Source organism: Exophiala bonariae, assembly GCF_035927105.1.
Source record: "Exophiala bonariae strain CCFEE 5792 chromosome Unknown scaffold_22, whole genome shotgun sequence".
Lineage (NCBI taxonomy): Eukaryota > Fungi > Ascomycota > Eurotiomycetes > Chaetothyriales > Herpotrichiellaceae > Exophiala > Exophiala bonariae.
Genome location: NW_027042497.1, coordinates 629,634 through 654,346, shown reverse-complemented (window position 1 = coordinate 654,346; position 24,713 = coordinate 629,634). Strand labels below are relative to the sequence as shown.

General features: G+C 49.9%; 11 protein-coding genes across 11 annotated transcripts; 5 read left to right on the top strand and 6 right to left on the bottom strand.

The window, feature by feature from the left end:
• Positions 1–111: 111 nt before the first annotated feature.
• Positions 112–1,395, bottom strand: LTR84_006041 (uncharacterized protein; the record flags this gene model as incomplete). Its single annotated transcript, XM_064849605.1, has 2 exons — positions 112–872; positions 1,275–1,395. The coding sequence occupies 2 exons, from the start codon at positions 1,393–1,395 to the stop codon at positions 112–114; spliced, it is 882 nt and encodes a 293-aa protein (XP_064703829.1).
• A 1,654-nt stretch (positions 1,396–3,049) lies between these two features.
• Positions 3,050–3,979, top strand: LTR84_006040 (uncharacterized protein; the record flags this gene model as incomplete). Its single annotated transcript, XM_064849604.1, has 2 exons — positions 3,050–3,449; positions 3,501–3,979. 2 exons carry the CDS (start codon positions 3,050–3,052, stop codon positions 3,977–3,979), a joined length of 879 nt encoding a protein of 292 aa, XP_064703828.1.
• A 569-nt stretch (positions 3,980–4,548) lies between these two features.
• Positions 4,549–5,544, bottom strand: LTR84_006039 (uncharacterized protein; the record flags this gene model as incomplete). The annotated part of the gene is made up of 3 exons (XM_064849603.1): positions 4,549–4,785; positions 4,837–4,892; positions 4,947–5,544. 3 exons carry the CDS (start codon positions 5,542–5,544, stop codon positions 4,549–4,551), a joined length of 891 nt encoding a protein of 296 aa, XP_064703827.1.
• Positions 5,545–7,123: 1,579 nt separating this feature from the next.
• On the bottom strand, positions 7,124–8,020 carry TM1 (ToMV susceptible protein tm-1(GCR26); the record flags this gene model as incomplete). The annotated part of the gene is made up of 2 exons (XM_064849602.1): positions 7,124–7,422; positions 7,477–8,020. The coding sequence occupies 2 exons, from the start codon at positions 8,018–8,020 to the stop codon at positions 7,124–7,126; spliced, it is 843 nt and encodes a 280-aa protein (XP_064703826.1).
• Positions 8,021–9,302: 1,282 nt separating this feature from the next.
• Positions 9,303–10,382, top strand: LTR84_006037 (uncharacterized protein; the record flags this gene model as incomplete). The annotated part of the gene is made up of 1 exon (XM_064849601.1): positions 9,303–10,382. One exon carries the CDS (start codon positions 9,303–9,305, stop codon positions 10,380–10,382), a length of 1,080 nt encoding a protein of 359 aa, XP_064703825.1.
• An 892-nt stretch (positions 10,383–11,274) lies between these two features.
• ATP1 (Alpha subunit of the F1 sector of mitochondrial F1F0 ATP synthase) lies at positions 11,275–13,161 on the bottom strand (the record flags this gene model as incomplete). The annotated part of the gene is made up of 3 exons (XM_064849600.1): positions 11,275–12,522; positions 12,582–12,929; positions 13,090–13,161. The coding sequence occupies 3 exons, from the start codon at positions 13,159–13,161 to the stop codon at positions 11,275–11,277; spliced, it is 1,668 nt and encodes a 555-aa protein (XP_064703824.1).
• A 573-nt stretch (positions 13,162–13,734) lies between these two features.
• Positions 13,735–15,888, top strand: LTR84_006035 (uncharacterized protein; the record flags this gene model as incomplete). The annotated part of the gene is made up of 1 exon (XM_064849599.1): positions 13,735–15,888. One exon carries the CDS (start codon positions 13,735–13,737, stop codon positions 15,886–15,888), a length of 2,154 nt encoding a protein of 717 aa, XP_064703823.1.
• A 1,020-nt stretch (positions 15,889–16,908) lies between these two features.
• Positions 16,909–18,654, bottom strand: LTR84_006034 (uncharacterized protein; the record flags this gene model as incomplete). The annotated part of the gene is made up of 3 exons (XM_064849598.1): positions 16,909–17,931; positions 17,998–18,236; positions 18,309–18,654. 3 exons carry the CDS (start codon positions 18,652–18,654, stop codon positions 16,909–16,911), a joined length of 1,608 nt encoding a protein of 535 aa, XP_064703822.1.
• An 895-nt stretch (positions 18,655–19,549) lies between these two features.
• On the top strand, positions 19,550–20,875 carry LTR84_006033 (uncharacterized protein; the record flags this gene model as incomplete). The annotated part of the gene is made up of 3 exons (XM_064849597.1): positions 19,550–19,701; positions 19,752–20,392; positions 20,445–20,875. The coding sequence occupies 3 exons, from the start codon at positions 19,550–19,552 to the stop codon at positions 20,873–20,875; spliced, it is 1,224 nt and encodes a 407-aa protein (XP_064703821.1).
• Positions 20,876–21,643: 768 nt separating this feature from the next.
• Positions 21,644–22,275, top strand: LTR84_006032 (uncharacterized protein; the record flags this gene model as incomplete). Its single annotated transcript, XM_064849596.1, has 2 exons — positions 21,644–21,711; positions 21,777–22,275. The coding sequence occupies 2 exons, from the start codon at positions 21,644–21,646 to the stop codon at positions 22,273–22,275; spliced, it is 567 nt and encodes a 188-aa protein (XP_064703820.1).
• A 1,355-nt stretch (positions 22,276–23,630) lies between these two features.
• Positions 23,631–24,218, bottom strand: LTR84_006031 (uncharacterized protein; the record flags this gene model as incomplete). Its single annotated transcript, XM_064849595.1, has 1 exon — positions 23,631–24,218. The coding sequence occupies one exon, from the start codon at positions 24,216–24,218 to the stop codon at positions 23,631–23,633; it is 588 nt and encodes a 195-aa protein (XP_064703819.1).
• Positions 24,219–24,713: the final 495 nt, after the last annotated feature.

Here is a 24,713-nt window from a genome sequence, read left to right as displayed (position 1 = left end):
CCCCGACGCCAATTAAGTCGTGTTCTCATGACGGTCGTCTAACCCTAAAGAGCTAGGCATATTCCTAGGATATCGCGTCTCATGGTCCATCGCGTATTACTGTTTCCATATCTAAGCCCACTTACCAAGCACACTCATCAGGATCATACCGGCGAGTAGACTCACGCCACCGACCAGAGTCTTTCCCACACTAGTGTGAAGCATTTCACCACCATCCAGTATCCAATCTCTTGCCAACATATCAACCACTCCTACCCAAATAAGTATGCCTGCGCTGAGTGCATCCAACGTCCCGATAGCCACAATTGTGCTCTTCTCATTGCCGTTGAAGTTGTTGATAACACCGAGTCCAATTGCCATTCCCAGAGGAGTGATGAGAGTGAATGCCACCGCCATGGGAAACTTAGTGGTCCAGAATCTGGCAAATTTGGTTGGCAGTAAAGCAATACGCGCTCCCAAAGCTAGGCCTTCGAAGAATTGATGAAAAACTATCACAACCAATAGAGTCTTGTAGAACGAATCGCCAGCGACGACCAATGTCAGACCAATAAGAACACTGTGGAACAGAATTCCAGCCTCCATAACCATGACTGAAAGTTTGGAGTTAGGGTTGGTTGGATCCAGGGGATTGCCATGGTTGTGGCCCAGATTCGTGAGATTGTTTGGTTTATATGCTGGAGCTGGGGGCCCTGCAACAGCTTTTGCTCCTGGATTTGCGTCTTCTTCTTTTCCAAGATCCGTCGTCGTTTCCTCACTGCCAGAGCTATGATCCTCTGGTCGAGGCTTTGTGCGAGCGAGAATGATTCGATGACCAATATACTCGAAGAGGAACGCAAGTATAATGCCTCCCATGACGATTGCTGAGGTTGTCCCTTCGTATGATAATGTACCCAAGCATCGATTGTTGAACATGAGGTTCGCATGAGTATAAAGCTGGAGGCTGATTAACATATTTGGTGATATGTCGAGAAGAGCGCACTCACATGAATAAAGGCAGTCGACAAGATGACTCCCGTGCCAAATTGTTTGACGATTGTGAACGCTGATGCGTTGATGGTTCGGAATGGGAGCTTGGACAGCACTATCGGAGCAAAAACACCTATTCCACTAGTGACAAGGATGACGAAAAGTGTACCAACTCGTAGTCCAATATCATAGTCTCTTCTAGTGACGCTGCAATTGAGTTCTTCCGTCTCGCTTTCACTTCCGCCAGCAGCGACACAATGTCTGTACTGAGTTAGCGTGTTCGGATTCTGCTCAGTGTAAGAACTCACTCCACTCCGGCATGGAAATGGCAGTCCATTTCTTGCTCGCCATCTGCATGATCTTCTTCACTATGGCCGTCTCCATTCGATGTGGTGGCACCCTCTGCCAGAACCAATACCTCTGAGCCATCGGGGGCCATGCACCATCTGGATTTCATCAGGAATCGTCGGCTCTTTCCGCTGTGAGTACGTACTGTTCATCGCCATGAGCATGGCAGCCGGTATACTGTGCTGGTTGTTCTCCGGTGGCGGTAGCAGTAATTGACACCAGCACTTCTATTCCAGCACCGTTGATACAATATCTAGGCTGTGTGAGACATGACCAGAAGAGGAGAGAAAAACGCACGTGTCGCTTCCGTGTGAATGACAGCCAGTAACGGCTGTGGTTTGCCCTGTGGTAGTAGCAGAAGCGGAGACAGAAGCAGGTAGAGTGGCAGTCGATAACGTCGTAGAAGCAATGGTGGAATATGTGTACAAAGCTGTCTCTTCGCCATCAGGGCCATAGCAATACCTGGAAATCGCTTTCAGTGGGCTTCGTCGAAATTGTAGGGCACAGCTTACTCAACAGTAGAGTGGTTATGGCAACCAGTGTATGTCGTTTGTGCTCGGGCTACGCTTCCAAGAGCGACGAGTAATAGAATACGTGCCAACATGATGAAAAATCCGAAGAACACAAAAATGTTGTTGCAACAGGCAAACGAAAAGGGTAACCAAGCTAGTGGTTGATGACTTTTTTGTCAAGTCGAAAAATCACGGAAGGGGAAATACGGAAGGCACAATCATCAATAACAGATGTCTGCACTTTCTGTTTGTGATATAAATGGAAGGCACGTTGATGTCAAGAACCACGACGAAAATTCTGCTCGTTTGACTATACCAACACTCCACTTGACCGTGGGATTGCAGACTGGAAGAGTTCTCGGTGGTCATACCGAACTCGATGAGTTGAATACTTGCATGATGAACATGTAATCCCACGTTCCCAGCCAGTAGTGCACTTGGCAAGGCTATGTCGGGTCGGAAGAACAGCAAGCCAGGCGCAACGGAAAGAATTCGAGCGAGGAGAAAAGCAAGAGCCAAGGCCGGTATTGAGCAAAGATGACCGTGGCCAAGGCGTAAGGTGCTCAATTGTTGGGTCCTTAAAAAGTGTTAGATGGCAACAAGTATGACCTGAGTGGTGGAGAGGTTGGCTAGACGTGATATTTAAGGTACTCACTTTTGTCTGGGCTTTCCCCCAGCGGAGCGGATATTTCTTGGCAAAGGCGACCCATTCCCATATTGAACTCACAAGACGGCAATGAACGTCATGAGTCGGATCGATAGAAGATCGTACAGTAGACGCAAGGGTGGAATCTGCGGTGATGGTACCTTAAACGTGGCAGCAGCGGCCACCAACTGTTCACTGGTTGGTCAGGTTCGTCAGAAGGTAACTATGGTCCTCATATCGCCGGCCACAAGGTTCGCTTATTCTAGCCTCGTGGTGCGCTTCTGCAGGTGTCGAAGTCATGCATTCAGTCAAGCTAACTGTCATTGTACCAGCCGATCAGGAACATCATCATGAAAATTTCTGCAAGTGTCATGCGGACATGGACGGTGGTGGGGGATCGGATGCTTCCAACCGCCGGAAATGTAGGATGCTTTGCCTCGGACGTTGTTGAGCATTGAATGCAAACGAAAAGTATATAGATAGGACCTGGCAGACGACCATCCAGTAGCAAGACTCATTCGCTCAAGCATCCAGTGACTTCTAGAACCTTGGACCAGAGTATCTCTCATAACGAAAAATGTCTGTTCTTCTCAAAGCCCTTTTGGTGTCTGCCATCACCGGTGCCATTGCAGCCCCTGCAAGATTAGAGGCTCGTCAAGAGTCTTCTTCGAACGAGACCTCTTCTTCCACTATCGAGGCGTGGGATGCTGGTTCCGTCTCCCAATTCCCCATCCACGAGAGCTGCAATGCCACGCAAGCCCACCAGATCGCCGTAGGATTGAACGAGACCATCCAATTGGCTGAACATGCCAAAGAACATGTCTTGCGGTACAAAAACAGCTCCGAGATATACCGCCGCTATTTTGGAGACCGACCCCCATATGAGGTGATCGGTGCATACGACATCATCGTCAGTGGCGATAAAGGTGGCGTCCTTTTCAGATGTGACAATCCTGACGGCAACTGTAACCTGCCGAGTATGTTCCAGTACTCAAGATTCGAATTAATGAGAGACTGACATTTTGCAGACTGGGGTGGCCACTGGCGCGGTTCAAACGCGACGGACGAGACCGTCATCTGTGACCTGAGTTATTCAACCCGTCGGTCTTTGAGCCAGATGTGCGCATTGGGATATAATGTCGCCGAGTCTCCCACCAACACTTTCTGGGCCGGCGACTTGTTACACCGACTTTATCACATGCCCGCCATTGGCTGGGAATACATCGAGCATTTCGCTGATGATTATGAGGAAGTCGTGGAGCTTGCGCTGTCGGAAAACACTACCTCAACTCATGACAGTGATACTCTGCAGTATTTTGCACTCGAAGCTTGGGCATATGACATTGCCGTTCCAGGAGTTGGCTGTAGTGAGGAATCTCATTCTGATGCGGCTACAAGCTCCAGCAGCGCACCTGCATTGCCGGCAATAACAACAAGCGCCTCAGCCACGCAGACTCAAGCTCCATCCTCGACTCTGTCGATCCCTCCTGTGAGTATGGAATGGTGATATAGTCTTGCTGATTACTGACATTCTGCAGGGCTGCCATACGCATGAAGGAGGTGATCTTCACTGCCCTTGATTTGATTCCATTGACCAAGAGGACGTGGGATGGAAAAGAAGGAAAGTGGAATCACAAAAGAGCATGAGTTTATGTCCTTGAACGCGCAACGCGAGACTAGACGAAAGGGTAGTGGCCCGAGAGAATATCTATCAACACGATAATGCAGTAAATATCCTAATGTTGAAAACAACCTTGACCTCGGAAGCTGAGAAATGTGCCAAGCCTTGGAAAGACAGTCATTTTCTGGCATCCCTCTGCTGACCTCGGGAGTCAATATTCACCACCAAGTCTGAGTCAAACAACAACAATCCGTAATATCTATTCCAGTTCTTAGACAACCAAGTCCTACAATTAGGCACGTCATGTAGCAGTGTACAAGATCAAGGTAAGTCTTTCATTTCAGATCGTATAATCGTCCCAAAGGGCCAAGAAAGTTTCGGGGACTGTTTATTATGAAATTCGAAGTACGTGCGTTGCTTCACTCAAGTCCTCGAGCCCATGTATATATAACTGTCTACAGAACTAAGGCACCAAGTCCGGCTGCGAGGAGGAAGCCTTTCTGGACGTCGATGGCTCCAGCTCCATTCGCAAATTGGCTGACACCAGTTGATGTGCCTGTAGATCTGGTGGAGGTGGTAGCAGTGCCAGTATTGAAGGTCAGTCCACTGCTGGAGGTTGTGCGGGTAGCCCCGATGGATGATGAAGAGAGCAGTCCACTACCTGACCCGGAACATGAAGAGGATGTTGACCCCTGATAATTGATCAGTAAGCTTTGTCGGGTTTCTTAAGGAAGGAAACTCACGGGAGCGCAACACTTGCCACTGATGCTCGAGCAGGTATAGCCGTCTTCACAGTGATCTATGACAAGAGTCAGTCCTTGATGTCCGATGTTCATCAAGATTTATGCCTTACATCCATCGTCACAGCAGACGTCGCCATCCCCAGGGTTATAGCAAGAATCGTCGCCGCAAGGTATGCTTCCAGAACCGTACACGTCGGCGCAGGTTGAACCAGAACCAGAAGAAGTAGTGTCTGATGAGTCATCGTCTTCGGGGCAAGTATCGTAAAGTGGGTCATTTGGATCGTAGCAGTGGTACCCATCAGGACAATCCAGATATGTTGGTCCGAAGCATGAGGTACAAGTCGCACCAGTCTGATAACAAAGCTCATCGGTACCATAGGCTGTAGATGTGGATGCAGGGGCGCTGGCGGTCGAGGTACTGTCACTGCTATAGTCGGAAGAGCAGGAATCCAAACCATAAGATGAATCTCCTGGGAGGTAGCAGTAGATACTGCTTCCCGGGCAGAGTGTGTAGCCATCTCCGAAGCATTCCTCACAACTACCAGTGCATCGTTTATCAAGATCGCGAGTCTTCAGTAGTCGGCTTGTAGTAGTGGGAGTTCTGCCAAAACTGGGTTTCAGGCTTCTATAAAAGGCGTCATCGGGTTCTTGCGCCGCGACAAGAAGTATTAGAGAAGAGACGGTGAGGGCCGCTTTTGTGAACAACATTGTCACAAGGGTGATAGGGTTTGGATAGGATAAAAGAATGACAGGTTGACAGCAATGGATACAAACGAGAGACTGTGCTGGAGACAACGGAATTGAAGAACAAAAGTGAGGGGCCTTTGAGAGGAGACGGTAGGAAGAAATAATATATCGCCTTCGCTGTCTGTTTACTTCATGATTCTGCGCCGTCTCTGGAGGGTAAATACGGATACGGAGGCTGCCTTGTGGAAACAACCCTAGTCCTTGCAGTACTTACATTTGGATCACCATAGCTTCCTTACCAGGTGTCGAGATAAGTCATGTCAATTGGTTCGAGGACAGCGCTCTCAAGAAGAAGCCAATCGAACCTTTGCTGGTTGAACAAGTCGAATGGAGCCTCATCACGAAGGAGAAGTGCCATGCAGGGATTCAGGAGCCAGAATCGACACACAAATTCAGTCCAGCAGGGCTGTGACTTCATAGACACGGCACGAAGTTACTCGTGCGTGTAGAGGGCTACAGAGCAAAGCCAGTAACGAAGATGAGTAAGATTGAGTATGGACCCTTGCAGCTAGATTTCGGTAAAGATTCTGCTGAACAGCGAAGCCGGTGTATCACGAGCATACGCGCCGAGGCGGATAGAGATCATTTGGGCCTCAACGAAAGAGGCTGATTGAGCCAGAGTGAGGATGCTTCTGATTGTCTTTGCCGGTTTTCATGCGATCGCCAGGGGTTTTATGCTTGGCATTAGCTTAGATCAATTTGAATGGGGGCCAACGACTCTTGGCAGGCCAGAACACGAGACTTAAAATGACAATCGATTTTGTACCTAGATGAGTCCAAGTATGTCTCTCTTATCTCAGTCCCTGTGCGGTCTTCAAAAGCCAGAGGTGGAACGGAGAAAGTATTGCGATTCATTCCGTCTACTATAACCTTCTCTTCCTACCTGAATTGAGGAGGTCCATAATGGCGATAGACAGAGCGGGGAAGTGAGGTTCCCAGGTTGTAGAGGCAAAAGAAATCTTGAGTGTCTGGCAAGGGATAAAATCCCCAATTCGATTGACAAGTCCGACCCCAAGCTTCTCTCAAAAAATCTCCCTGATCGTTCTTTCCCGAACGCCACATCCACCATCATTCGCTTGGGTCTCAAACACCTGCATTAGCGTTGATCGGAGAACATGTGCTTGAAACTCGGCAGGCTGAGAAAGCAAGCATCAGCCCTATTTCCCTGAGGGAAAGCTCAAGCGACAACCGGTGAGTAGTATTGGGTGTGCGGGTACAGAATCCGGGCCAGCAGATATCTGCTCTCATGCTCTGGCCATTGATAAGTGCAAATACCTAGGCAAAAATCTCGTAATATCCTGTGATAAATACAGCCTTAGCCTGCACCTGCAAAGGAGCAAGGGCTAACCCCAGCATAGGCTGGAAAGATCCCAGAACTCAGGAGACACTCAATCTATGAGTACGAGTGTACAGCCTCCAGTACCCTCGTATTCGCATTTGATTTTCAATCCGGATAGGCGCCATATCCAACGGCAGGGTATGTACAGGCTCCAGCTTGAGCCAAAGCCCAGCCCGTTTTGCGGTTGATGAGGAATTTCGATCATGGCTGGTTAATCTGCAAATCTTTGAATTCTCTGGTCGTGTTGGAAATGGCAATTTCAACAGGTAGCCTCTCCATACTCGAGGCTCCGAAGAAACCGTGAATACCTCTCGTACGGCTAAGGACATACTCGGCATCCTTGGGCTCTGCGATTGGACCGCCGTGGCAAAGTACCAAGATTTCATGGTTGATTTTGGTCGCCGCATCTCCCATCTCTTGGATCAATTTGACGCAGTCGTCTAGTGACTTGCCAGTCCTAGCTCCAATCGAACCAGATGTCGTCAAGCCCATATGACAGACTGCAAAACATTAGTGTCCGCCAGGGAAGGGAATCGAGGTATTTCATCCCTTACCTAAGACATCCGCCCCAGCCTTGGTCATACGCTCAGCCTCATCGACGTTGAACACGTAAGGGGTCGTAAGAAGATCCAATTTATGCGCCTCGGCAATCATATCCACCTCCTTGTCATAGCCCATTCCCGTCTCTTCCAGATTTGCTCGAAATGTGCCATCAATCAAACCGACTGTCGGGAAGTTCTGGACACCACAAAAGCCCATCCCCTTCAATTGTGCAAGGAATTGCGGCATGATTCGAAATGGATCTGTGCCACACACCCCAGCCAAAACTCCAGTGTCATTCACTACGGGGAGTACTTCTTTGGCCATGTCTACCACGACCGCGTTTGCATCACCATATGGCATAAGACCTGCGAGGGAGCCACGTCCAGCCATCCGAAATCTACCAGAGTTGTAGATAATGATTAGATCCGCACCACCTGCTTCAATGAATTTTGCGGACAAGCCGGTTCCGGCTCCAGCACCCACGATTGGTTTGCCATTTTTTACCTGGTTCTTTAAATGCTCAAGGACTTCTGTGCGCGAGGAGGGTGGCGCCATGACCTGTAATAACCAGGTCTGCTATACAGTACTAAATACTTGTTCGATGAGAGGGTGATAGCCGTGAAATCCTACCACTGAATCTGTGGCGATGTCGGTTATTGTGTCTCAACGGGAAGCCCATGAATATTCGAAGATAGCCGTTCACATCCAATGCATGACTTCATGCATACTCCAGTAGTGAGCAGTTATAATACGTCCAGAGAGGTGCGGGGCCGGAGTGGAAGCACCCAACAAGCTACTCGAGTACTTAAGTAGCGCTTACCTAAGTTATAGAGGATACGAGCTCTCAACTACCAGGAAACTCACCACACACAGCCTGAAGACACTCAGGAATACTTTGTATGGTTAACTGAGCTACAAGACCTGGTCGAGCGCGATACAAATTACTGGCATGGTCGTGAAGGTAAGTTATGAATCTGGCTGGACATAGAGCACCGGATCATGCTCCCCCACCGCCCTCATTGCCAGAACCTCGAATATTTATTTGACCTTGATTATGCACAGCCAAATCACTCTTCATATCTACTTAGTACTTAACGACAAACAAATTAAGTACAATCACACCAGTCGATGCCTTACTCAACCTCAAGTTCGCTTGCGCATCATCGTCTCTACTTCGTTACTTACCTAGGTAGTGAAGTGCTGCCCCTCAATGTGCTCGACATGCCGAACCTCCAATTCCAAGAGATCTCGGCCCGCGCTCGCCCACCACCCTATCACGGATTCGTAACAAGTCGAATATGATGACACCATCACCAGGATATCCACTATCATTACCTCAGGTAGGGCTTCTCACGGGCTCAAGTCACTCGATACACTCATTTTTGGTGTCAAGACTCCGCACCCTGTGCCCCCCATAAACCCTTGGTTGGACAAGGATATATTTACCGTGGCGCATTTTGCTGAGCGCTCCAGAGCCCATTTTGGGTGCAAGCTCACCAGTTGCTCGTTTGTTAGGTATGCATTATCCATTCATAAACTCTGCCAGTTATCAGCTACCTAGGCACTTGTTCGGCATACGGAACATCTTCATTCTTGATTTCAAATCCATAAGATCGCCTTCTCTGAAGTTGTGAACGAGTTGGCGCGCAGATCGAAGTCCCATATGATCAAGAGTCAGCTTTCTAGACCTCGGCATATCATACATTACGCTGTCTTCCCCGCTGGTACCATTAGAAACATCCAGCCTCGTGCCCCTTTCGTGACATTTGTCTCTCAAAGTGTTAAAAATCCAACCGAAATATCAAGCAGACCATACACCAAATCTCACAGAGCCAACATGTCATTCAAATCCGCCCACGTCTTCACGAAACCGCCCACAACTCTCGATGTGCAGATCCAAGAGAAGCAGAAGCCGAGCACGCTCGAGCCAGACCAAATCCTCATCCGGGTCGTAGTATCCGGCACGAACCCCAAGGATTGGAAGTATCCACTGTTCATGAAAGGCGCCTCGGGGCTGAACACAGGCGACGACATCGCAGGCTATGTCGACGCGATCGGCAGCAACGTCACGGAGTTCCACGTCGGCGACCGCGTCGGTGCGTTCCACGAGATGGGCAAGCCGTACGGCAGCTTTGCCGAGTATGCCGTCGCGTGGGAGAAGACGACCTTCCACCTGCCCAAGAACACCAGCTTCGAGGAAGCCGCCACCATCCCTCTTGCCGCCATGACCGCCGTCGTGGGCCTGTACGCCCGCCTCGGCCTCCCCGAGCCATGGGTGCAAGCGTCCCAAGCAAGAAAAGACGCTCTCGCCGGCGGCGTGGTCGTCTACGGCGCCGCATCCGCGGTCGGTGCATTCGCGATCAAACTGCTGGTCCGCTCGCAGATCCACCCGATCATCGCGGTGGCCGGCCGCGGCATCCCGTTCGTCGAGGGTCTACTCGACAAATCCAAGGGCGACGTGGTCATCGACTACCGCAAAGGCGACGACCAAGTGGTCGCCGGCATCAAAGCCGCAATCCCCTCCGGCCAGAAACTGCTGTACGCGTACGACGCCGTCTCGGAGAACGGTTCGTACCAGAATATCGTCAAGGCGCTGGATCCGCAGGGCAACCTGACGGTCGTGCTCCCCGGCAGGAAGTACGAGGAGGTGCCGGCGACGGTGAACCGGACGCTCACGACCGTCGGGTCTGTGCACGGCGTGCCGGACGATCTCAAGGATTTGGGCTATGCTTGGTTCCGCCTGTTTAGTCTGGGGTTGAAGGAGGGGTGGTTCAGTGGGCATCCGTACGAGGTGGTTCCTGGTGGGCTCAACGGTGTGCAGAAGGGGTTGGAGAATCTTCGTGACGGGAAGGCTAGCGCTGTCAAGTATGTGTACAGGATCGAGGAGACTGAAGGTCTGGGGAAGAGCAAGATCTAAGTTAGCGATCCTGTGTAGATGTGTAGACATGTGAACCTCCCCAAAAAGTCTGACAGACAAGAGCTACATCACTCTATCTGCAAATTGCGCCTGACCCGAATATAGACAGTTGACCCCCAACTATTAACCAGTTACAAGTGCGTCATGTAGTTTGCTTCCAAGAGGACATCGGACTGACTGCTGGCACTCTGCATCAACCTTCATGCAGGCTTGCCACTGCAACCGCCAGGAAGCTGTGGTTTTGGCGAAACATTTTTTTTTAAGAATGGCCACTGTCCTGTGCCTGCGAGGTGTCAAGCGTCGGTGATCATCGTTCATAGAAGGTCAGATTCGTCCTATATGTGATGCGCAGTGTTCATTATACGACGCATTTGAGAAGCATAGGGTTTGACGAAACTTATGCCTGGGTCAGGGCGAGGGCGTACATAGATGCCTATCCACACGAGTCAAAGCAATCTTTCACATTGTTCCAAGCTGCGATTCTAATTCTTATCTTTTTGTAATCACTCTTACCTTGATTGATATCATTTCAGCATGCTGAGGATCGGAGCTAGATGTGGAGCGGCAGCGGCTGAAGGATAGCGGTCAGCCATTTATCTGTTGGAAGAGGAGATGCATAGAGATTTATATGGAATACGTGGAATGCAGAAAGGAACACTATGCAGAACAAACGGAATTGATTGAGGACTGGTATGTTATCTAGTTACAATAAGACACTTCTTCTCTGCTCAGCAGTTGTGATCGCGCACAATCTGCATTTGAACTTCTCAATCAGAGCAGTGGAGTCCTTTTTTGACCAAGCCAGAAATTGTACAAGCGATTTTAAACCTCACATCTAAACCATAGAGGTCAGCTATAATTCCTGAGATGAAGAGTAACCAATGAGACGTACTTATGTGAAGCTCTTGGTGAAGCTGACAACAACGTCCTTCAATTGAGCCTCAAGGTCCTTGCTCAATTGGCCTTCCTTGTCAATTCTCTGGAGGAGTTCTTGCTGGTCGCTCTTCAAGTGTGCGAGGAAGTCAGACTCCCATTGCAGAATCTTGTTAACAGGGACAGGGTCAAGGTGACCATTGACACCGGCATAGATGAGGGGAACCATCTCGTTGACAGCCATAGGAGAGTATTGTTTTTGCTTGAGGAGCTCAGTAAGACGTTCACCACGGTTCAAAGTTTGCTTGGTGGCGGCATCGAGATCAGAACCGAATTGGGCGAAGGCGGCGACCTCTCGGTATTGAGCCAAGAAGAGTTTCAAAGAACCGGCGACCTGTTTCATGGCCTTGAGCTGGGCAGCGGAACCGACACGGGACACGGAAAGACCGACGTTGATGGCAGGACGAACACCCTTGTAGAACAACTCGGATTCCAAGAAGATCTGACCATCAGTGATGGAAATGACGTTGGTAGGAATATAGGCAGACACATCACCACCCTGGGTCTCGATGACGGGCAGAGCAGTTAGGGAACCACCACCGTGTTTATCGTTCAACTTGGCAGCACGTTCCAGGAGTCGAGAGTGGAGGTAGAAAACGTCACCGGGATAAGCCTCACGTCCAGGGGGACGACGGAGCAGGAGAGACATTTGTCGGTAAGCAACAGCCTGCTTGGTCAAATCATCGTAGATGATCAAAGCATGCATACCGTTGTCACGGAAATATTCTCCGATTGCGCACCCAGTGAAGGGAGCGATATATTGGAGAGGAGCAGCTTCGGAGGCGGTGGCAGCAACGACGATGGAGTACTTCATGGCGTCGTTTTCTTCAAGAGTCTTGACGAATTGAGCAACTGTGGATCGCTTTTGACCAACAGCCACGTAGACGCAGTAAAGTTTCTTGGTCTCATCGTTACCGTTGTTCCATCTCTTTTGGTTGAGGATGGCGTCAAGAGCAACAGCGGTCTTTCCAGTTTGACGATCACCAATGATCAACTCTCGCTGACCACGTCCAATGGGCACCATGGCGTCGACGGATTTCAGGCCAGTCTGTACAGGCTGGTTGACGGATCGTCGAGGAAGAATACCAGGAGCCTTGAGTTGAGCTCGAGATCGCTTTTCGGTCTTGATAGGTCCCTTTCCATCGATAGGGTCACCGAGAGCGTTGACGACACGTCCAAGCATAGCCTGTCCGACGGGAACATCGACCTAAATAGGGTTTCGTTAGGATGATAAAGCTCTCACAGGGCAGAAGGTGTGATCCTTACGATCTGGCCGGTACGCTTGACGGTTTCGCCCTCCTTGACAAGACGATCAGAACCGAAAAGCACAACACCGACTTGACCAGCTTCCAAGTTCATGCACATGCCCTTGACACCGGAAGCGAATTCGACCAATTCCTCGGCTTGGACGTTGCTCAAGCCATGGACACGAGCAATACCATCACCAACGGACAGGACACGACCAGTTTCAGCGAGGCCAGCCTCTTCTTGTACACCACGAATTCTTTGCTCGAGGATGGAGGAGACTTCGGTAGGGGATGCTTTGGCGTCGGCAGCATATGATCGGATCTGTTTTGATGCAGCATTGAAGGGTGCAGGGGTGAGGACGCGGGACTAATAAAAGTTTTAATCAGCATTGAGCTCGAGCCAGTTGTTGAATTTTCGGGTCTCAGGTGTGATGAAGAGCTTGGAGAATGGTTTGGATAGCTCGTAGATGACATTGGAGTGTTGTTTGAAGCTCTTGAAGCTGTATTGATGAAAAGATTGAGCTTACCGCAGCTATTCTGCCAGAAGCCGAAACAGCACCGGCAATGCGGCCGGTCTGGCGCAAGAGATTCCTTGACATCATCTTGCCTACTCGTGAAGCTGTAAAGAAGGACTTCCGAGAAGCAGAGGGTGAAATGGGTGTGATTCAAGGGGAGCGGAGAGTAATGAGGATGATAGTTGAAGTGCAGTTTGAGAGAAGAATGAGGATCTTCCAGTGAAGCTCGATTGATTTCGCTTGGAAAAGGCAACTTTGCCGAAGGTGCTTTGCTTGGCGAAAAAGGAGTCGAAGTTCAAGTTAGCAGGAGCGACTGGGACGGAGCTAGCAAGGACGAAATCGGAAGTCAACACAGCTCACGTGCTTCACGTGATCGAGCTGAACCGGAAAATCCTTCGGCCTGGCTGCTTCGCCGGCCTCGCCTATTCCGTACTCGTACTCATGCGCGTACGTACTCCAGAGGCAGGACAGATGCAGACACTTTTTCAGGAGGCTCAGCAGGCTTAGGCTCGTATCTGCTGTTTACAAAGTCATACTACTGTGGTACTGCTCCGACTTATATGTCAACTTTCCTCCCAAATCCAAAGACTCATCACCATGCCAGGTAACACGATGTGCCAATTGCTGCTCCACTAAATCCACACCCTCTTCGTCGACATGTCATCTCCTGCCTCTAAACTCTCTCACCCTCCATCTTCAAAGGCAAACGCAGCCTCTCCAAAGGTCACTTCTGAAGATGTTGAGCTCGCTCCGATTCAAAATGGTTCCGCTGAACCCAGCATACCTCTCGATGAGGATATTATGCAATGCGCTCGGATTGGAGCGCTCGAGCACATTCAAAAAATGATCCAGTCCGGCAAAGTGGACGCCAAATATACGGATGATGAAGGCATTACACCATTGCACTGGGCTGCTATCAACAACCAGTATGCTGTGTCCAAATACCTAATCGAACAAGGTGCGGATGTCAATGCCAAAGGTGGTGAATCTCATGCTACACCAGTCATGTGGGCTGCGCAGAGATCCCATTTCTACATTGTCAACCTACTACTTCAGAATGGTGCCGACGCGCTATTGACCGACGGCCAGGGGTATAACATTCTTCACCTGGCCACCATCGACGGTAATGTTCTTCTTTTGATCCTTCTCCTACAGCAGAACATCCCTGTGGACGCTGCGGATCCTCAAGGTCACACTAGCCTCATGTGGGCAGGATATAAAGGATGGCCAGCTTGTGTAGATCTTCTCCTACGATGGGGTGCAAATGTCAATGCCATCGATGATAACGGCTTTACGCCTCTTCATTGGGCTCTTGTCAAAGGCTCAAAACCCTGTCTTGACAAAGTCCTCGAATATGGAGCGGATCGATTCGCCAAGACTAACGATGGAAAGACACCCTCCGCCTGTGCGGAGGAAATGAGTACCAAAAGAGCTTATCAGCGCTCGCTAGCTGACCACGGCTACGATGTCAATGGAAATCTCAAAACTCTACCCTTAAAGCTGCACATGCTTCTCCAAGACCGCTCAAAAATGTCCAAATTCTTCTTCTTGTACCCCTTTCTCATTATGCCCATTGGCCTGTATATTATCAGCCACTTTCAGATTTTTGTTGGTTTGCCAGTCTTCCTGGTTGTATGTCTTGGGATGCAGTACATTGCTCAAAGAATCGCGATGATGGGTCCCATGGAATATCACGTTATCCATAAAACGCCATATCTATCCGGCATATTTGCTGCGACTCTGTTCTGGGTGGGTTTCAGTTATCTGACTTCAGTACTACCTGGGACCTTCTCGACCAATCCTTTCTTCAATTTGCTCTTTGTTCTGAGCTATTCCAGTACAGCATATTTCTACTTCACAGCGATGCGAGAAGATCCTGGATACATACCCAAATTAGCTTCACGGAATCAACAAAGAGCTGTCATCGAAGAACTCTTTTCATTATGGAAATTTGACGAGGAAAACTTCTGTGTTCAATGCTTGGTTCGGAAGCCACTGCGTTCCAAGCATTGCCGACGATGTAATCGTTGTGTCGCCAAACACGACCACCACTGCCCCTGGGTGCATAATTGCGTCGGTAATAATAACATTCGGCACTTCTACATATACATTCTCAGCCTTGAGGTCGGTATTCTACTATACATTCGCCTCGTCCTGTCCTACCTATCACTTCTCAGCCCGCCATCCGACGATGCAATCTCACAATGCAATATCCTCGCTCCATCACTTTGCAATATTGTCCTTCGAGATCCCTGGACAGTGGCTCTTACATTCTGGGCATGTTTGCAGCTAGTTTGGGTGACGATGCTAATCGTTGTCCAATCTGTGCAAATCACCAAGAATCAAACCACTTTCGAAAACATGAGACGCCATGATCACTCCTCCTCGTCTGGATCACTCCTGCCACAACATCGGAGTCTCCCTCCCGGCGCGTCTACAGCAACGACGTCATTGAACGATACCGCAGCAGCCGCGAGTCGACTAAACCCAGTTCCACGCCGTCCAGATGGCTGTCTCACGAGATGGAAGAAACTGATCGGGTTGGACGCCTTCCTCGCCACAGCATCTGACGCCTCTCATGGGAACCTACAGTCTCGACGATCGAATCCTTATTCCCGTGGTCTGGTCGGAAATTGCCGAGATTTCTGGTTCGACCCAGCCCCTATATTCGGAAAGCGGAATAACGGCGAAGGGTTTTTGGGCGGCGAAGTTGTTGACTATGCACATTTGTATGAAATCCCTCTTCGGCTCAGGAGAGGCGCTGGCGGTATGCAGTACACGAGCGTTGCTGGAGAGGATGAGGAGACATGAAATCTTGTTTAGCAATATTGATGACCTTTGCATGTACTCCACAAGAGCATTAAAGCCACCCTTAGAAAGTGGACTTTTGTCTGCTGGTTGTGCTAGACGACTTTTGGTATCACGAGCACCAGGGGAGTGAGACTGGTTGAGCTTGTTGGTGCTCATGCCTTCCTGCGCACTGCATGATGTTTGAGAGGCCGGCAAGACTGGGCTGAAATGAGACATTATTTGCGCGCTTCACCATGTTCTACTTTGCTCTCGTACTGCGTCTTCCTTCCCCCATTAGCCCTGTCTTCCATCCACTGGACTTCACAAACATTATGACCAATCCAACTCCAGGAGGAATACATCCACTTTCAGTTGTGGATAGGCGATGACGGGATTGTTGTCCTCCCGATACGGCATGCCACTAGGTATTTCTCAATCAACTTCAAGAACGTTCAAGTACCCGAATGGCTACCCGTTTTGATATTCCATCACATCCGATCATACGGGCAGGGCGGCGTTACTGAAATGACCCATTTGAACTATTCAGCGGATTCTCACTCATGCATCAAGGGAACGAAAACATGTGCCCTGCCGGACTATATCCCGAATGACAGCGATTGTCAAATAGATTATATGCCGCGTGATTGATGTCGATTTGGACTGATGATGCAAATCCTTAGCCCTAGATTCCGCAACAGCAGGTAGCCGCAATACCTCTAGTCTGTATAAACCAGCTCTCAAACAGGACATTCCGAGGAATATGCTGTCGAATGACACGATGGGAAGCAGCTTTGAGGTTTACGATCTTGGGCATCAGAAACTATGCTTTCTCGTACCGTGGATAGATACCGAACTTCATGATGACCAGCACACCCTGCACCACCCCTAACATTAACTACTTAGTAGATCCCCTACGGGAGTGAGTAAGACACTGAAGTTGCATGTCTATGTATACGTGATATTTCGAAGGGCTACTTGCATTGTTGCACCGCACGCCGTCACTGCAGCCAAGGGTCCACACCTTCATCTCCAGTTCCGGCTTTACCTTGCCCTCAGCCTCACACGACAAGGCAGGCCGCCATCCATGGGCAATGTCAGACTATTGGCACTGACTCTCTCCTTCACCTCTCTCCGCCCATCTCGATGCACAACCTCCTCAAACTCAAACTCCGCCAGCACCACCCCCAGGACCCAACAAGCGAGCACCTCGGCCATCTTGCGACCTAGACACGCGCGCGGCCCGCCATTGAACACCGGATATTCCGCCTCGCTACGCCGAATGAGTTTGCCCGAGCTGTCGATCCAGCGGCCAGGTCGGAAGGCGTGTGCGTCAGGCCCGAATGTTGATGTTGAGCGATTCAGTGACCAGATGCACCAGACTACGACCGCGGAGGTGGGGAGGGAGACGCCGTCGGGGAGGGTCAGGGGGACGAGCGTTTGTTTAATCTCGATCGGGACGGGTGGATACAGGCGTAATGATTCGTGGAAGACGGCGTGTGTGATTGGGAGGGAGAGCGGTTGCAAGGCTGAGAGGGTGATGGGGGCAATGGGGTTTGCTTCTTTTGTGCCTTGCTTGTTCTCGTCGGTATTTTTCTTTGCGCGCGAGAATATCGGATCGATTTCCCCTCGTAAGATCGCAATCGTCTCGGGGTTCCGTAGCAGTGCGTATAACGTCCAAGTGAGGCTCTGCGCAGTGGTGTCGCGCCCCGCGCTGAGGAAATTCAACGCCGCGTCGGCGACTATAGTCGGATTGGCGAACGCTTCGATCAGGCTGTCGATCAGAGTGCCGAACCTCGAAGCCTCTCCACCCGAGGAAGACCCAGAGTGTGACTGCTCCGAGTCGGATTGCGTAATCAGGCTCTCGAATGCGTCTCTGGCGCGGCGTTTTCGAGCGTTTCGCACGATATCGTGCCCGAAGCGTTTCACTTCTGTGACTGAGGAGCGGAATGTTGAGCCTGTAAACAGCTCGGTGAGCTTGTACAGAGGGTTTTGAAATCGTAGGCCTATGTGGTTCGAAGCGTGGTCGAATGCTTTGCTGAATGGATGTGTACTGGAGATCTCCATCTTTTCCATGAGGGTTGAAGTGTCAATCGATTTTCAGATGGACTGATTAAAGGGGTGCTAGCTTACATCGTATGCCATATACCCAACGACGGTGGTTGTAAGATCGAGGAAGAGTTTTTGCAAATCGATAATGCTGTGATCATCGCTAGCTTGTGAAAGCTGCCGCCGCAAACCAGTCTCAGAGAAGTAGACCTCCGGAAGCACATCTTCTACCATAGAGTCCAGTGTTGCACCACCGAAGAATTTCAACCCAGCTTTCCGTTGAGCTTTCCATAAATCACCAGTCGAGTTGATAATGCCGTAGCCTTATGGACTGTACCGTCAGATAACGAGAAAACGGGCAGGAATGTGTCTTAGAAGCATCAGCTTGCACCTACCGAAAAGATCCCACGACCTCTCCCGGAAGAATTCGCCCTTTGAGATTGAGGCTTCATTCTTGAGCACGAACTCAAGGTTCTCAGGACTATTGATCACAACGCCTGGTGGCAAGCTTGGAACAGAGATCTCAATTGTCTCATGGCCAAATACCTGTTGACATTTGACAAACCATGAGAAAAGTTCATGTCGAGGTTTTAAGAAGTGTAAGGCGTTGCCGACAAAGGGCAGGGTGTTTGGAGGCCGTCGGAGACTCTTCCCATCTCGATGAATTCTCGAGCGAGTTTGGTAGAGGTAAAATATGACGATAGCGAGGACTCCTCCGAGAAGGGTCAATGCTCGAGTCATTATTGTGAAGCCTGACAGCTTCCAGGGTTACTGTCAATATTGACACCTTGAGTTACGAGTAACTCTTCTGCCATTCCTAGAAGGCGAATTCAAGACTTCTGAAGTGGCGAAAGCTGCCACTGTGGTTGACGAAATCGTGTCTGGCATAAAGAGAAGTGCCTCAGACACAAGTGTTTCGTAGGTTGTGGTGTGGCGTGTATGTCTGATGTTCCGGCATTCTGTTCTCAAGTGGATTCTAACTCCGTGCCCATAACCTCGTAAGCCTTACCTTGAACAGAGTGTGGTAGTTAAAGCTTTGGGGGTGGCAGCGCGCCTCGGGCCCGGGTGAAAGTAATACGAGGCTTGCTATTAGTGAAGTTTAGGGTTACCTTAGGTAAGTAGGGGGGGACCTGAGTCGTAAGCGAAGGGCTGAGAGTCCTGTGAACCACTTGGAGGGCATGGGGAGTTATTTCCAGAGGTAACTAGTTAGATGCCGTTAAGTAATTCTGATTTGTGGAAAGAACGACCCGGACGGGAATATATCCCTGAAAGATGATGATTCAAAGATCAACTGCACGCGACACGAATGCGAGGTCCAAGTACTCCGTACTCCAGTAGACGAATCCTTGGTGGCTGGTATAACCTGCTCTGTCAACTTCTAGAAGGTTTACTGCCACTCCGTCCACATCGCAGATATTGTTGTTGATTGCTCAGGCATAGTCTTTCGTTATCACAGTCTTTCGTCGCCCTATTACTTGTCCTCGTTGTCGTATCATCTTGTCCCCTGTTTCGGTCGTGTTTCGACGTAATCCAGCAAGGTCAACGTCATCATTTTCAGTCGCGCTCTCTACAAAACTGTTGGGACCTCGGTATCTACAGGACATCTTTTCTTGATGCCAGTCAACCATCTTCGATAATGTCGCCTTCAATGGACCACGCAAAGGTCACACCACCCTATGAACGTCCAAATCTAAATATCTATGGCTTTGGAGTCGAATATCCTCCTTACGAGATCAATGCAGCAGATATCGCCACACTTGCGCGGCGCCACTACCCCAGCACACCAGCGTAAGTCTGACGCAAAACCAGCCCAGAATATGTGTTGATGTATATTCTAGTCTGGAGAAGGTGCTCTTTGTCAATGAGTACACGGGGATTGATAGTCGCTCAGCCATTGGTACTATAGACCACCCTATCGTCAATGCGCCTGAACCACCATCAATCGCGGAACTCAGTGAAGTTTTCCTCGACCATGGTGTAAAGCTTTCGGTTGCAGCCTCACAAAAGGCTATTGATCAGTGGGGTGGGGATCTGTCCGAGATCACCCATGTTGTTTCCACAACATGCACTCATTCAGCGAACCCTGGATTTGACCATTACGTGATCAAGCAGCTCGGCCTGAACCAAAGCATAGAGAAAGTTCTCTTGCATGGGGTCGGATGTTCTGGTGGATTGGCTGCTTTACGAACTGCTGCTAATATAGCTTTGGGATCCAGCTATCGTCGAAAACCCGCACGGATATTGGTTTTGGCTTGTGAGATCACAAGCGTCCTTGCAAGATCCGAAATTGACTCGATTCACAAAAACCAAGAAGTGAGGATAGGCGTCGCTCTCTTCAGTGATTGTGCCTCAGCTGTGATACTGGGCAACGGTTTTAGTAATCGTTATGACGAGGAGCCGATATTGGAGTTGCTAGATTGGGATCACAGAATTATCGAAAACTCGGAAAAGGATCTTGGATTCGACGTAGATCCAGTTGGTAGGTTCAAGGTCCTGAAAATTCCGCGTCTCGAGTGCTCACTGCTTCTTAGGATGGAAAGTCATTTTGACTCAGAGAGTGCCGAAGCTTGCATCTGGGGCTGTACCAGCCATGTTCGAGGATCTCGTGAGCAGAGTGCCTGAGCTTGTCGACCTGGGTAAATTCAAAGCCTCGGATTATGACTGGGCGCTTCACCCTGGCGGCGCCACAGTACTCAGTGGGGTGGAGCAAGCAATGCACCTGACTCCGGAACATCTCCGTGCGAGCTATGAGATATACATAACTCATGGTAACAGCTCTAGTGCCACTGTATTCAGTGTGATGCAACGATTGCTGGAAGGTCCAACCACTGACCATATTGTAAGTTGTGCATTTGGCCCAGGCATCTCGGTGGAGATGATGCTATTGAAGCGAGTCCAAGAAGGATCGATGACTGGCACTGAGAGTCCTACTGAGACTTTGGTGGCTGAGGAGGTGGACTAAAGAGCCCTGCTAGAAAATCCCGACCAGAAGGACTGCCAACCATGCCATCCCGAAAATGCAGTGCAAGAGCGGCGCCACAAATGATATGTACAACTAAATAGAGAAACGCCTCCGAGGCTACCAAAGGTTCACCTTGATGTGCCTGTGTTATCAATCGGTTGATGGATCTCATCGAAGGGGCGATATGATAGATCGCCAGAGAGCCTGCAATCTTTGCAGCCAGCTCATCCATTGGTCGCCACACAAACATGAGTGCTACCAGATTAGATGCAAATATTAGAACGGCATATTGCCGGATGACTGCGTGAGCATGGGGCGTAACCTTTCCAAGCTGTCCACTGGGGAAGAAGAAGAACTTGAGTGAAGCCGGGGTTTCAATGATGATGTGAAGCAAGAACCCCAGATTGTAGTCGTTCATGTTTATCTGACTGGTGGAGATGAGAGTGAACAGTTTGTGTGTAACGTGTCTCAAATAGCCTTATGCAGGTCAAGTATCATCTTACATCGATAGAGGTCAGGTGGGTAAGAGGGTCCGTTTAGGTCGCTCCTTCCCCAACGCGGCTGCTACGCGCCCGCCACGTAAATGACGTGTTGCATGCTCCTTCCCCACAATAATTTTATCGTTGACGACAAGTATTCGTGCTTCATCCCAGACACAGCAGCACAATGTAGTGCCGCATGGAGATGCTACTTATACTAACCTCAAATCTCATGGACTACCTCGACACTCCTATCCGCGCCTAAAGAAGAAGACAGGCATCCGAAGCAATGGGTTCTCCTAGTCCACGAGTGTGGTTACCAAGACGACATTACTTCGAGGTTGCTGATCAACCATGGTAAGAAGCTTGCTATCAATCGTTGAGTACCTGCGATTACTGTAAGCTAACCACTCCGTGGACAGGTTTCCTCAGTTCCTGAGAGAAAAGGTGCAAGACTACCTTACCCTGGGCTGGATCAACAAATTCCCAATCATCCAGCCTACCTGTCCAGCTGCGCTTGTAGCCCGCATCCTATCCACCATTCTCGGCCCTCGAGTTTCTGAATATGTCTATGTCGATTTCGCATCTGGCGCAGGTGGTCCCACACCATACATTGAAGGCTTCCTGAATGCAGAACTCCGTGAGCAGGGCGAGAAAGATGTTCAATTTGTCCTCACCGACATCAGCCCCCATGTGTCTGCGTGGACAGCTATCACGAAGAAGAGCGAGAATATCAGCTATGTGAGTCAGAGTGTGGATGCAACAAATGCCCCAAGCACCGAGACATTACTCAAGGGCATACCTGGTACAAAGAATAAGAAGGTCATGAGACTGTTTAGTCTGGCATTCCACCACTTCGACGATGATCTGGCGGCGAAAGTTCTAGAAAACACAACCGAGACATCAGACGGATTCTGGTGAGTCGAGTTCATCCTACGATGAGGCGTTTCTGACAACACTACTTCTAGTATCTTTGAATTACAATCTCGACATCTCACTTCTTTCATTTTGGTTAGCCTACTTTGGCCACTTGCCATGTTGATAACCCCCTTCTATTTCTGGAATTCTCCAGGACATCTGTTCTTCACCTATCTAGTCCCTATCGTACCATTCATTTGGGTATACGATGGCTATATATCTTGTCTCCGTACAAGAACACCTGATGAAGTACGAAAGCTACTCAGTCAAAAAGTCTCCAGCGAGGAACTTGCGAGATGGACTTTTAAAACCGGCCGAGTCTGTCACACGTGGCCAATAGGCTTCCTTCAATGGATCATCTGCTACAAAAGCTCGTGATGCTCATTCATCTCGAGGGGCGTCGGCTCTCAAAAGATGAGGCGCATGGCGTGGGAAATTTTGCGGCCACACCGCTGTCTCGATCTAAAATGAAAAGGCTAACCGAGCAGAATATTGTTCCGTCACGATTTGCAAAAGTCCGGCGGACAGCATCAGCCAGATCCGTGAACGCCTGTTACCTACAGGGTTGGTGGCGCCAAATATAGATCTGCCAGACACTTCAACTGGTATAATTCAAACTCTACTGTCCTGGAAGTCTGTCGTGAAGCTACGAGTATATCAACACCCTTGACGTGCAGGGACTTCAGCTCTCAATCTTGACCAACTTCAAGGTGATCAGGTCAGTAAGTGACTAGGCCTATAGCGGTTCATGCACGGTTTGTGCTCGGTGGTCCGTGTTCCTTGCCAAGCTGGAGCGAGCTGGATCCCCAAGCCGAGTACCCCTTGGCAGAGGATTGTATTGCAGTCAATCAATATCATTGTCAAGCAAGCTAAATGTTCAGCTCAGCTCCCGCCCAACGAGGTCTACGCGGGTCTAAGAGCGATCCGACAGGAAGTATTCAGACTTCCGGACATAGCTTTCAGCTCTTACCCCGTGGCCTTGTCTGAAAGAATATTGTCGATGTTACTGTTGAGCCCCAATGAGATACACTTGCATACATGGTTTAGTCCATTCAGTCACAACGCTCGACCGGCCTGGAATCAGCATGTAGTATCAAGCCCTTCAGATGAGGACCTAATTGGACTTAGGCAACAATCTGATTCTGAGTGGAGTATAGAAAGAACACTTGTGCCTCTCAAAGAAGCATCTAGATATCAACACTAGACTCGATTGCCTGTTGGCGACTGTATTTCGGTCCAGCTCTGAATAAGATATGATAGCGTTGTTATTATGCTAAGTAAACCCTTGACTCCCCTCATTACCAAATAATCCTAGCCTCGACATTCCGCCATCTCCTCAATTACCGCACCAAATATCTCTAGGTCACGAGGATCTTGATCCCATCAACCAACGTCGGCCACTTAATCTCAACAGTATCACCCCTCGGCACAATCTCACCACCAAAAATAGCGCCAGCAATATCCGAGCACGGGAACGTGCCGTTCGAGCCTGCCAACAAGCCGCCTGCGGTCGCATCCCACGTGGCACGCTTCCCCTTAACGACGACAATGGACCCCAGATCCTGATCCCTTAAGTTCCCCGACGGCCACGAACTCGCACTTGTGTACGCCGGTGCGAGCGCCGAGTACAGCTGGGCTTTGCCCGTGCCGCTGACCGAGGACTTGGAGTCGGTCAGGTCGAAGACGAGCTGGCATTTGTTGGTGCTGTACTTGGTGTCGAGCGCGAATGTCACCAGCGTGCTGATGTCGGCGCCGCCGTTCTGCGGGTTGCGCGACACCAGGCCACTCGTGGTGTTGAAGGTCACGGCCCCGGTTTTCGCGTTGTATTGGCTCGTGAAGCTGGGGTAGACCACGATCGGGTCGGCGCGGGGGAGGAGTGGGCCGGCATGGGAGGTGGTGGCGAGGAATGAGGTTGCGAAGAGAGCGATGATGCTGGTGCCGTACATGGTTGATTGTGGGGGGCGGGTTGGTCTTTGATGACTTTTCAAAGGGATATATTCCAAAGAAGCTCTGGATGTAAGTCTTGATTCAGATTGACTGTGAGTGATTGACTTGCTTCGGTTTGTGAGTATTTCGAGGGATGTCGACAGCCTTTAAATAACCCTTTTCAATTATACTTGCTCTTCTTCGGTGACCGGATGCTGTCGGATTTCTTTTCATTGAGATGCACCGTGCGCGTGATGTGATGCTTCGCCCATGATTCCAGCCCTAAATCTCGCCATCAGCTAGCATCAAGTCGCGCCTACGGGCACGAGCCTTTCCAGCCCTATAGAAAGTGGCTGTATCGAATGAAAAATATTGATACCGATTCCCAAAGAAGCATTCAGCTGGTACTCAAAAGACCATCGTAGGGCGGACGCGGTTAGCATTGTACATCAGCTATCCCAAAGCGAGTATTCAGCCTCGTGTTTGGTTCAGCTCAGGATTTCTTGGCTCTGCCC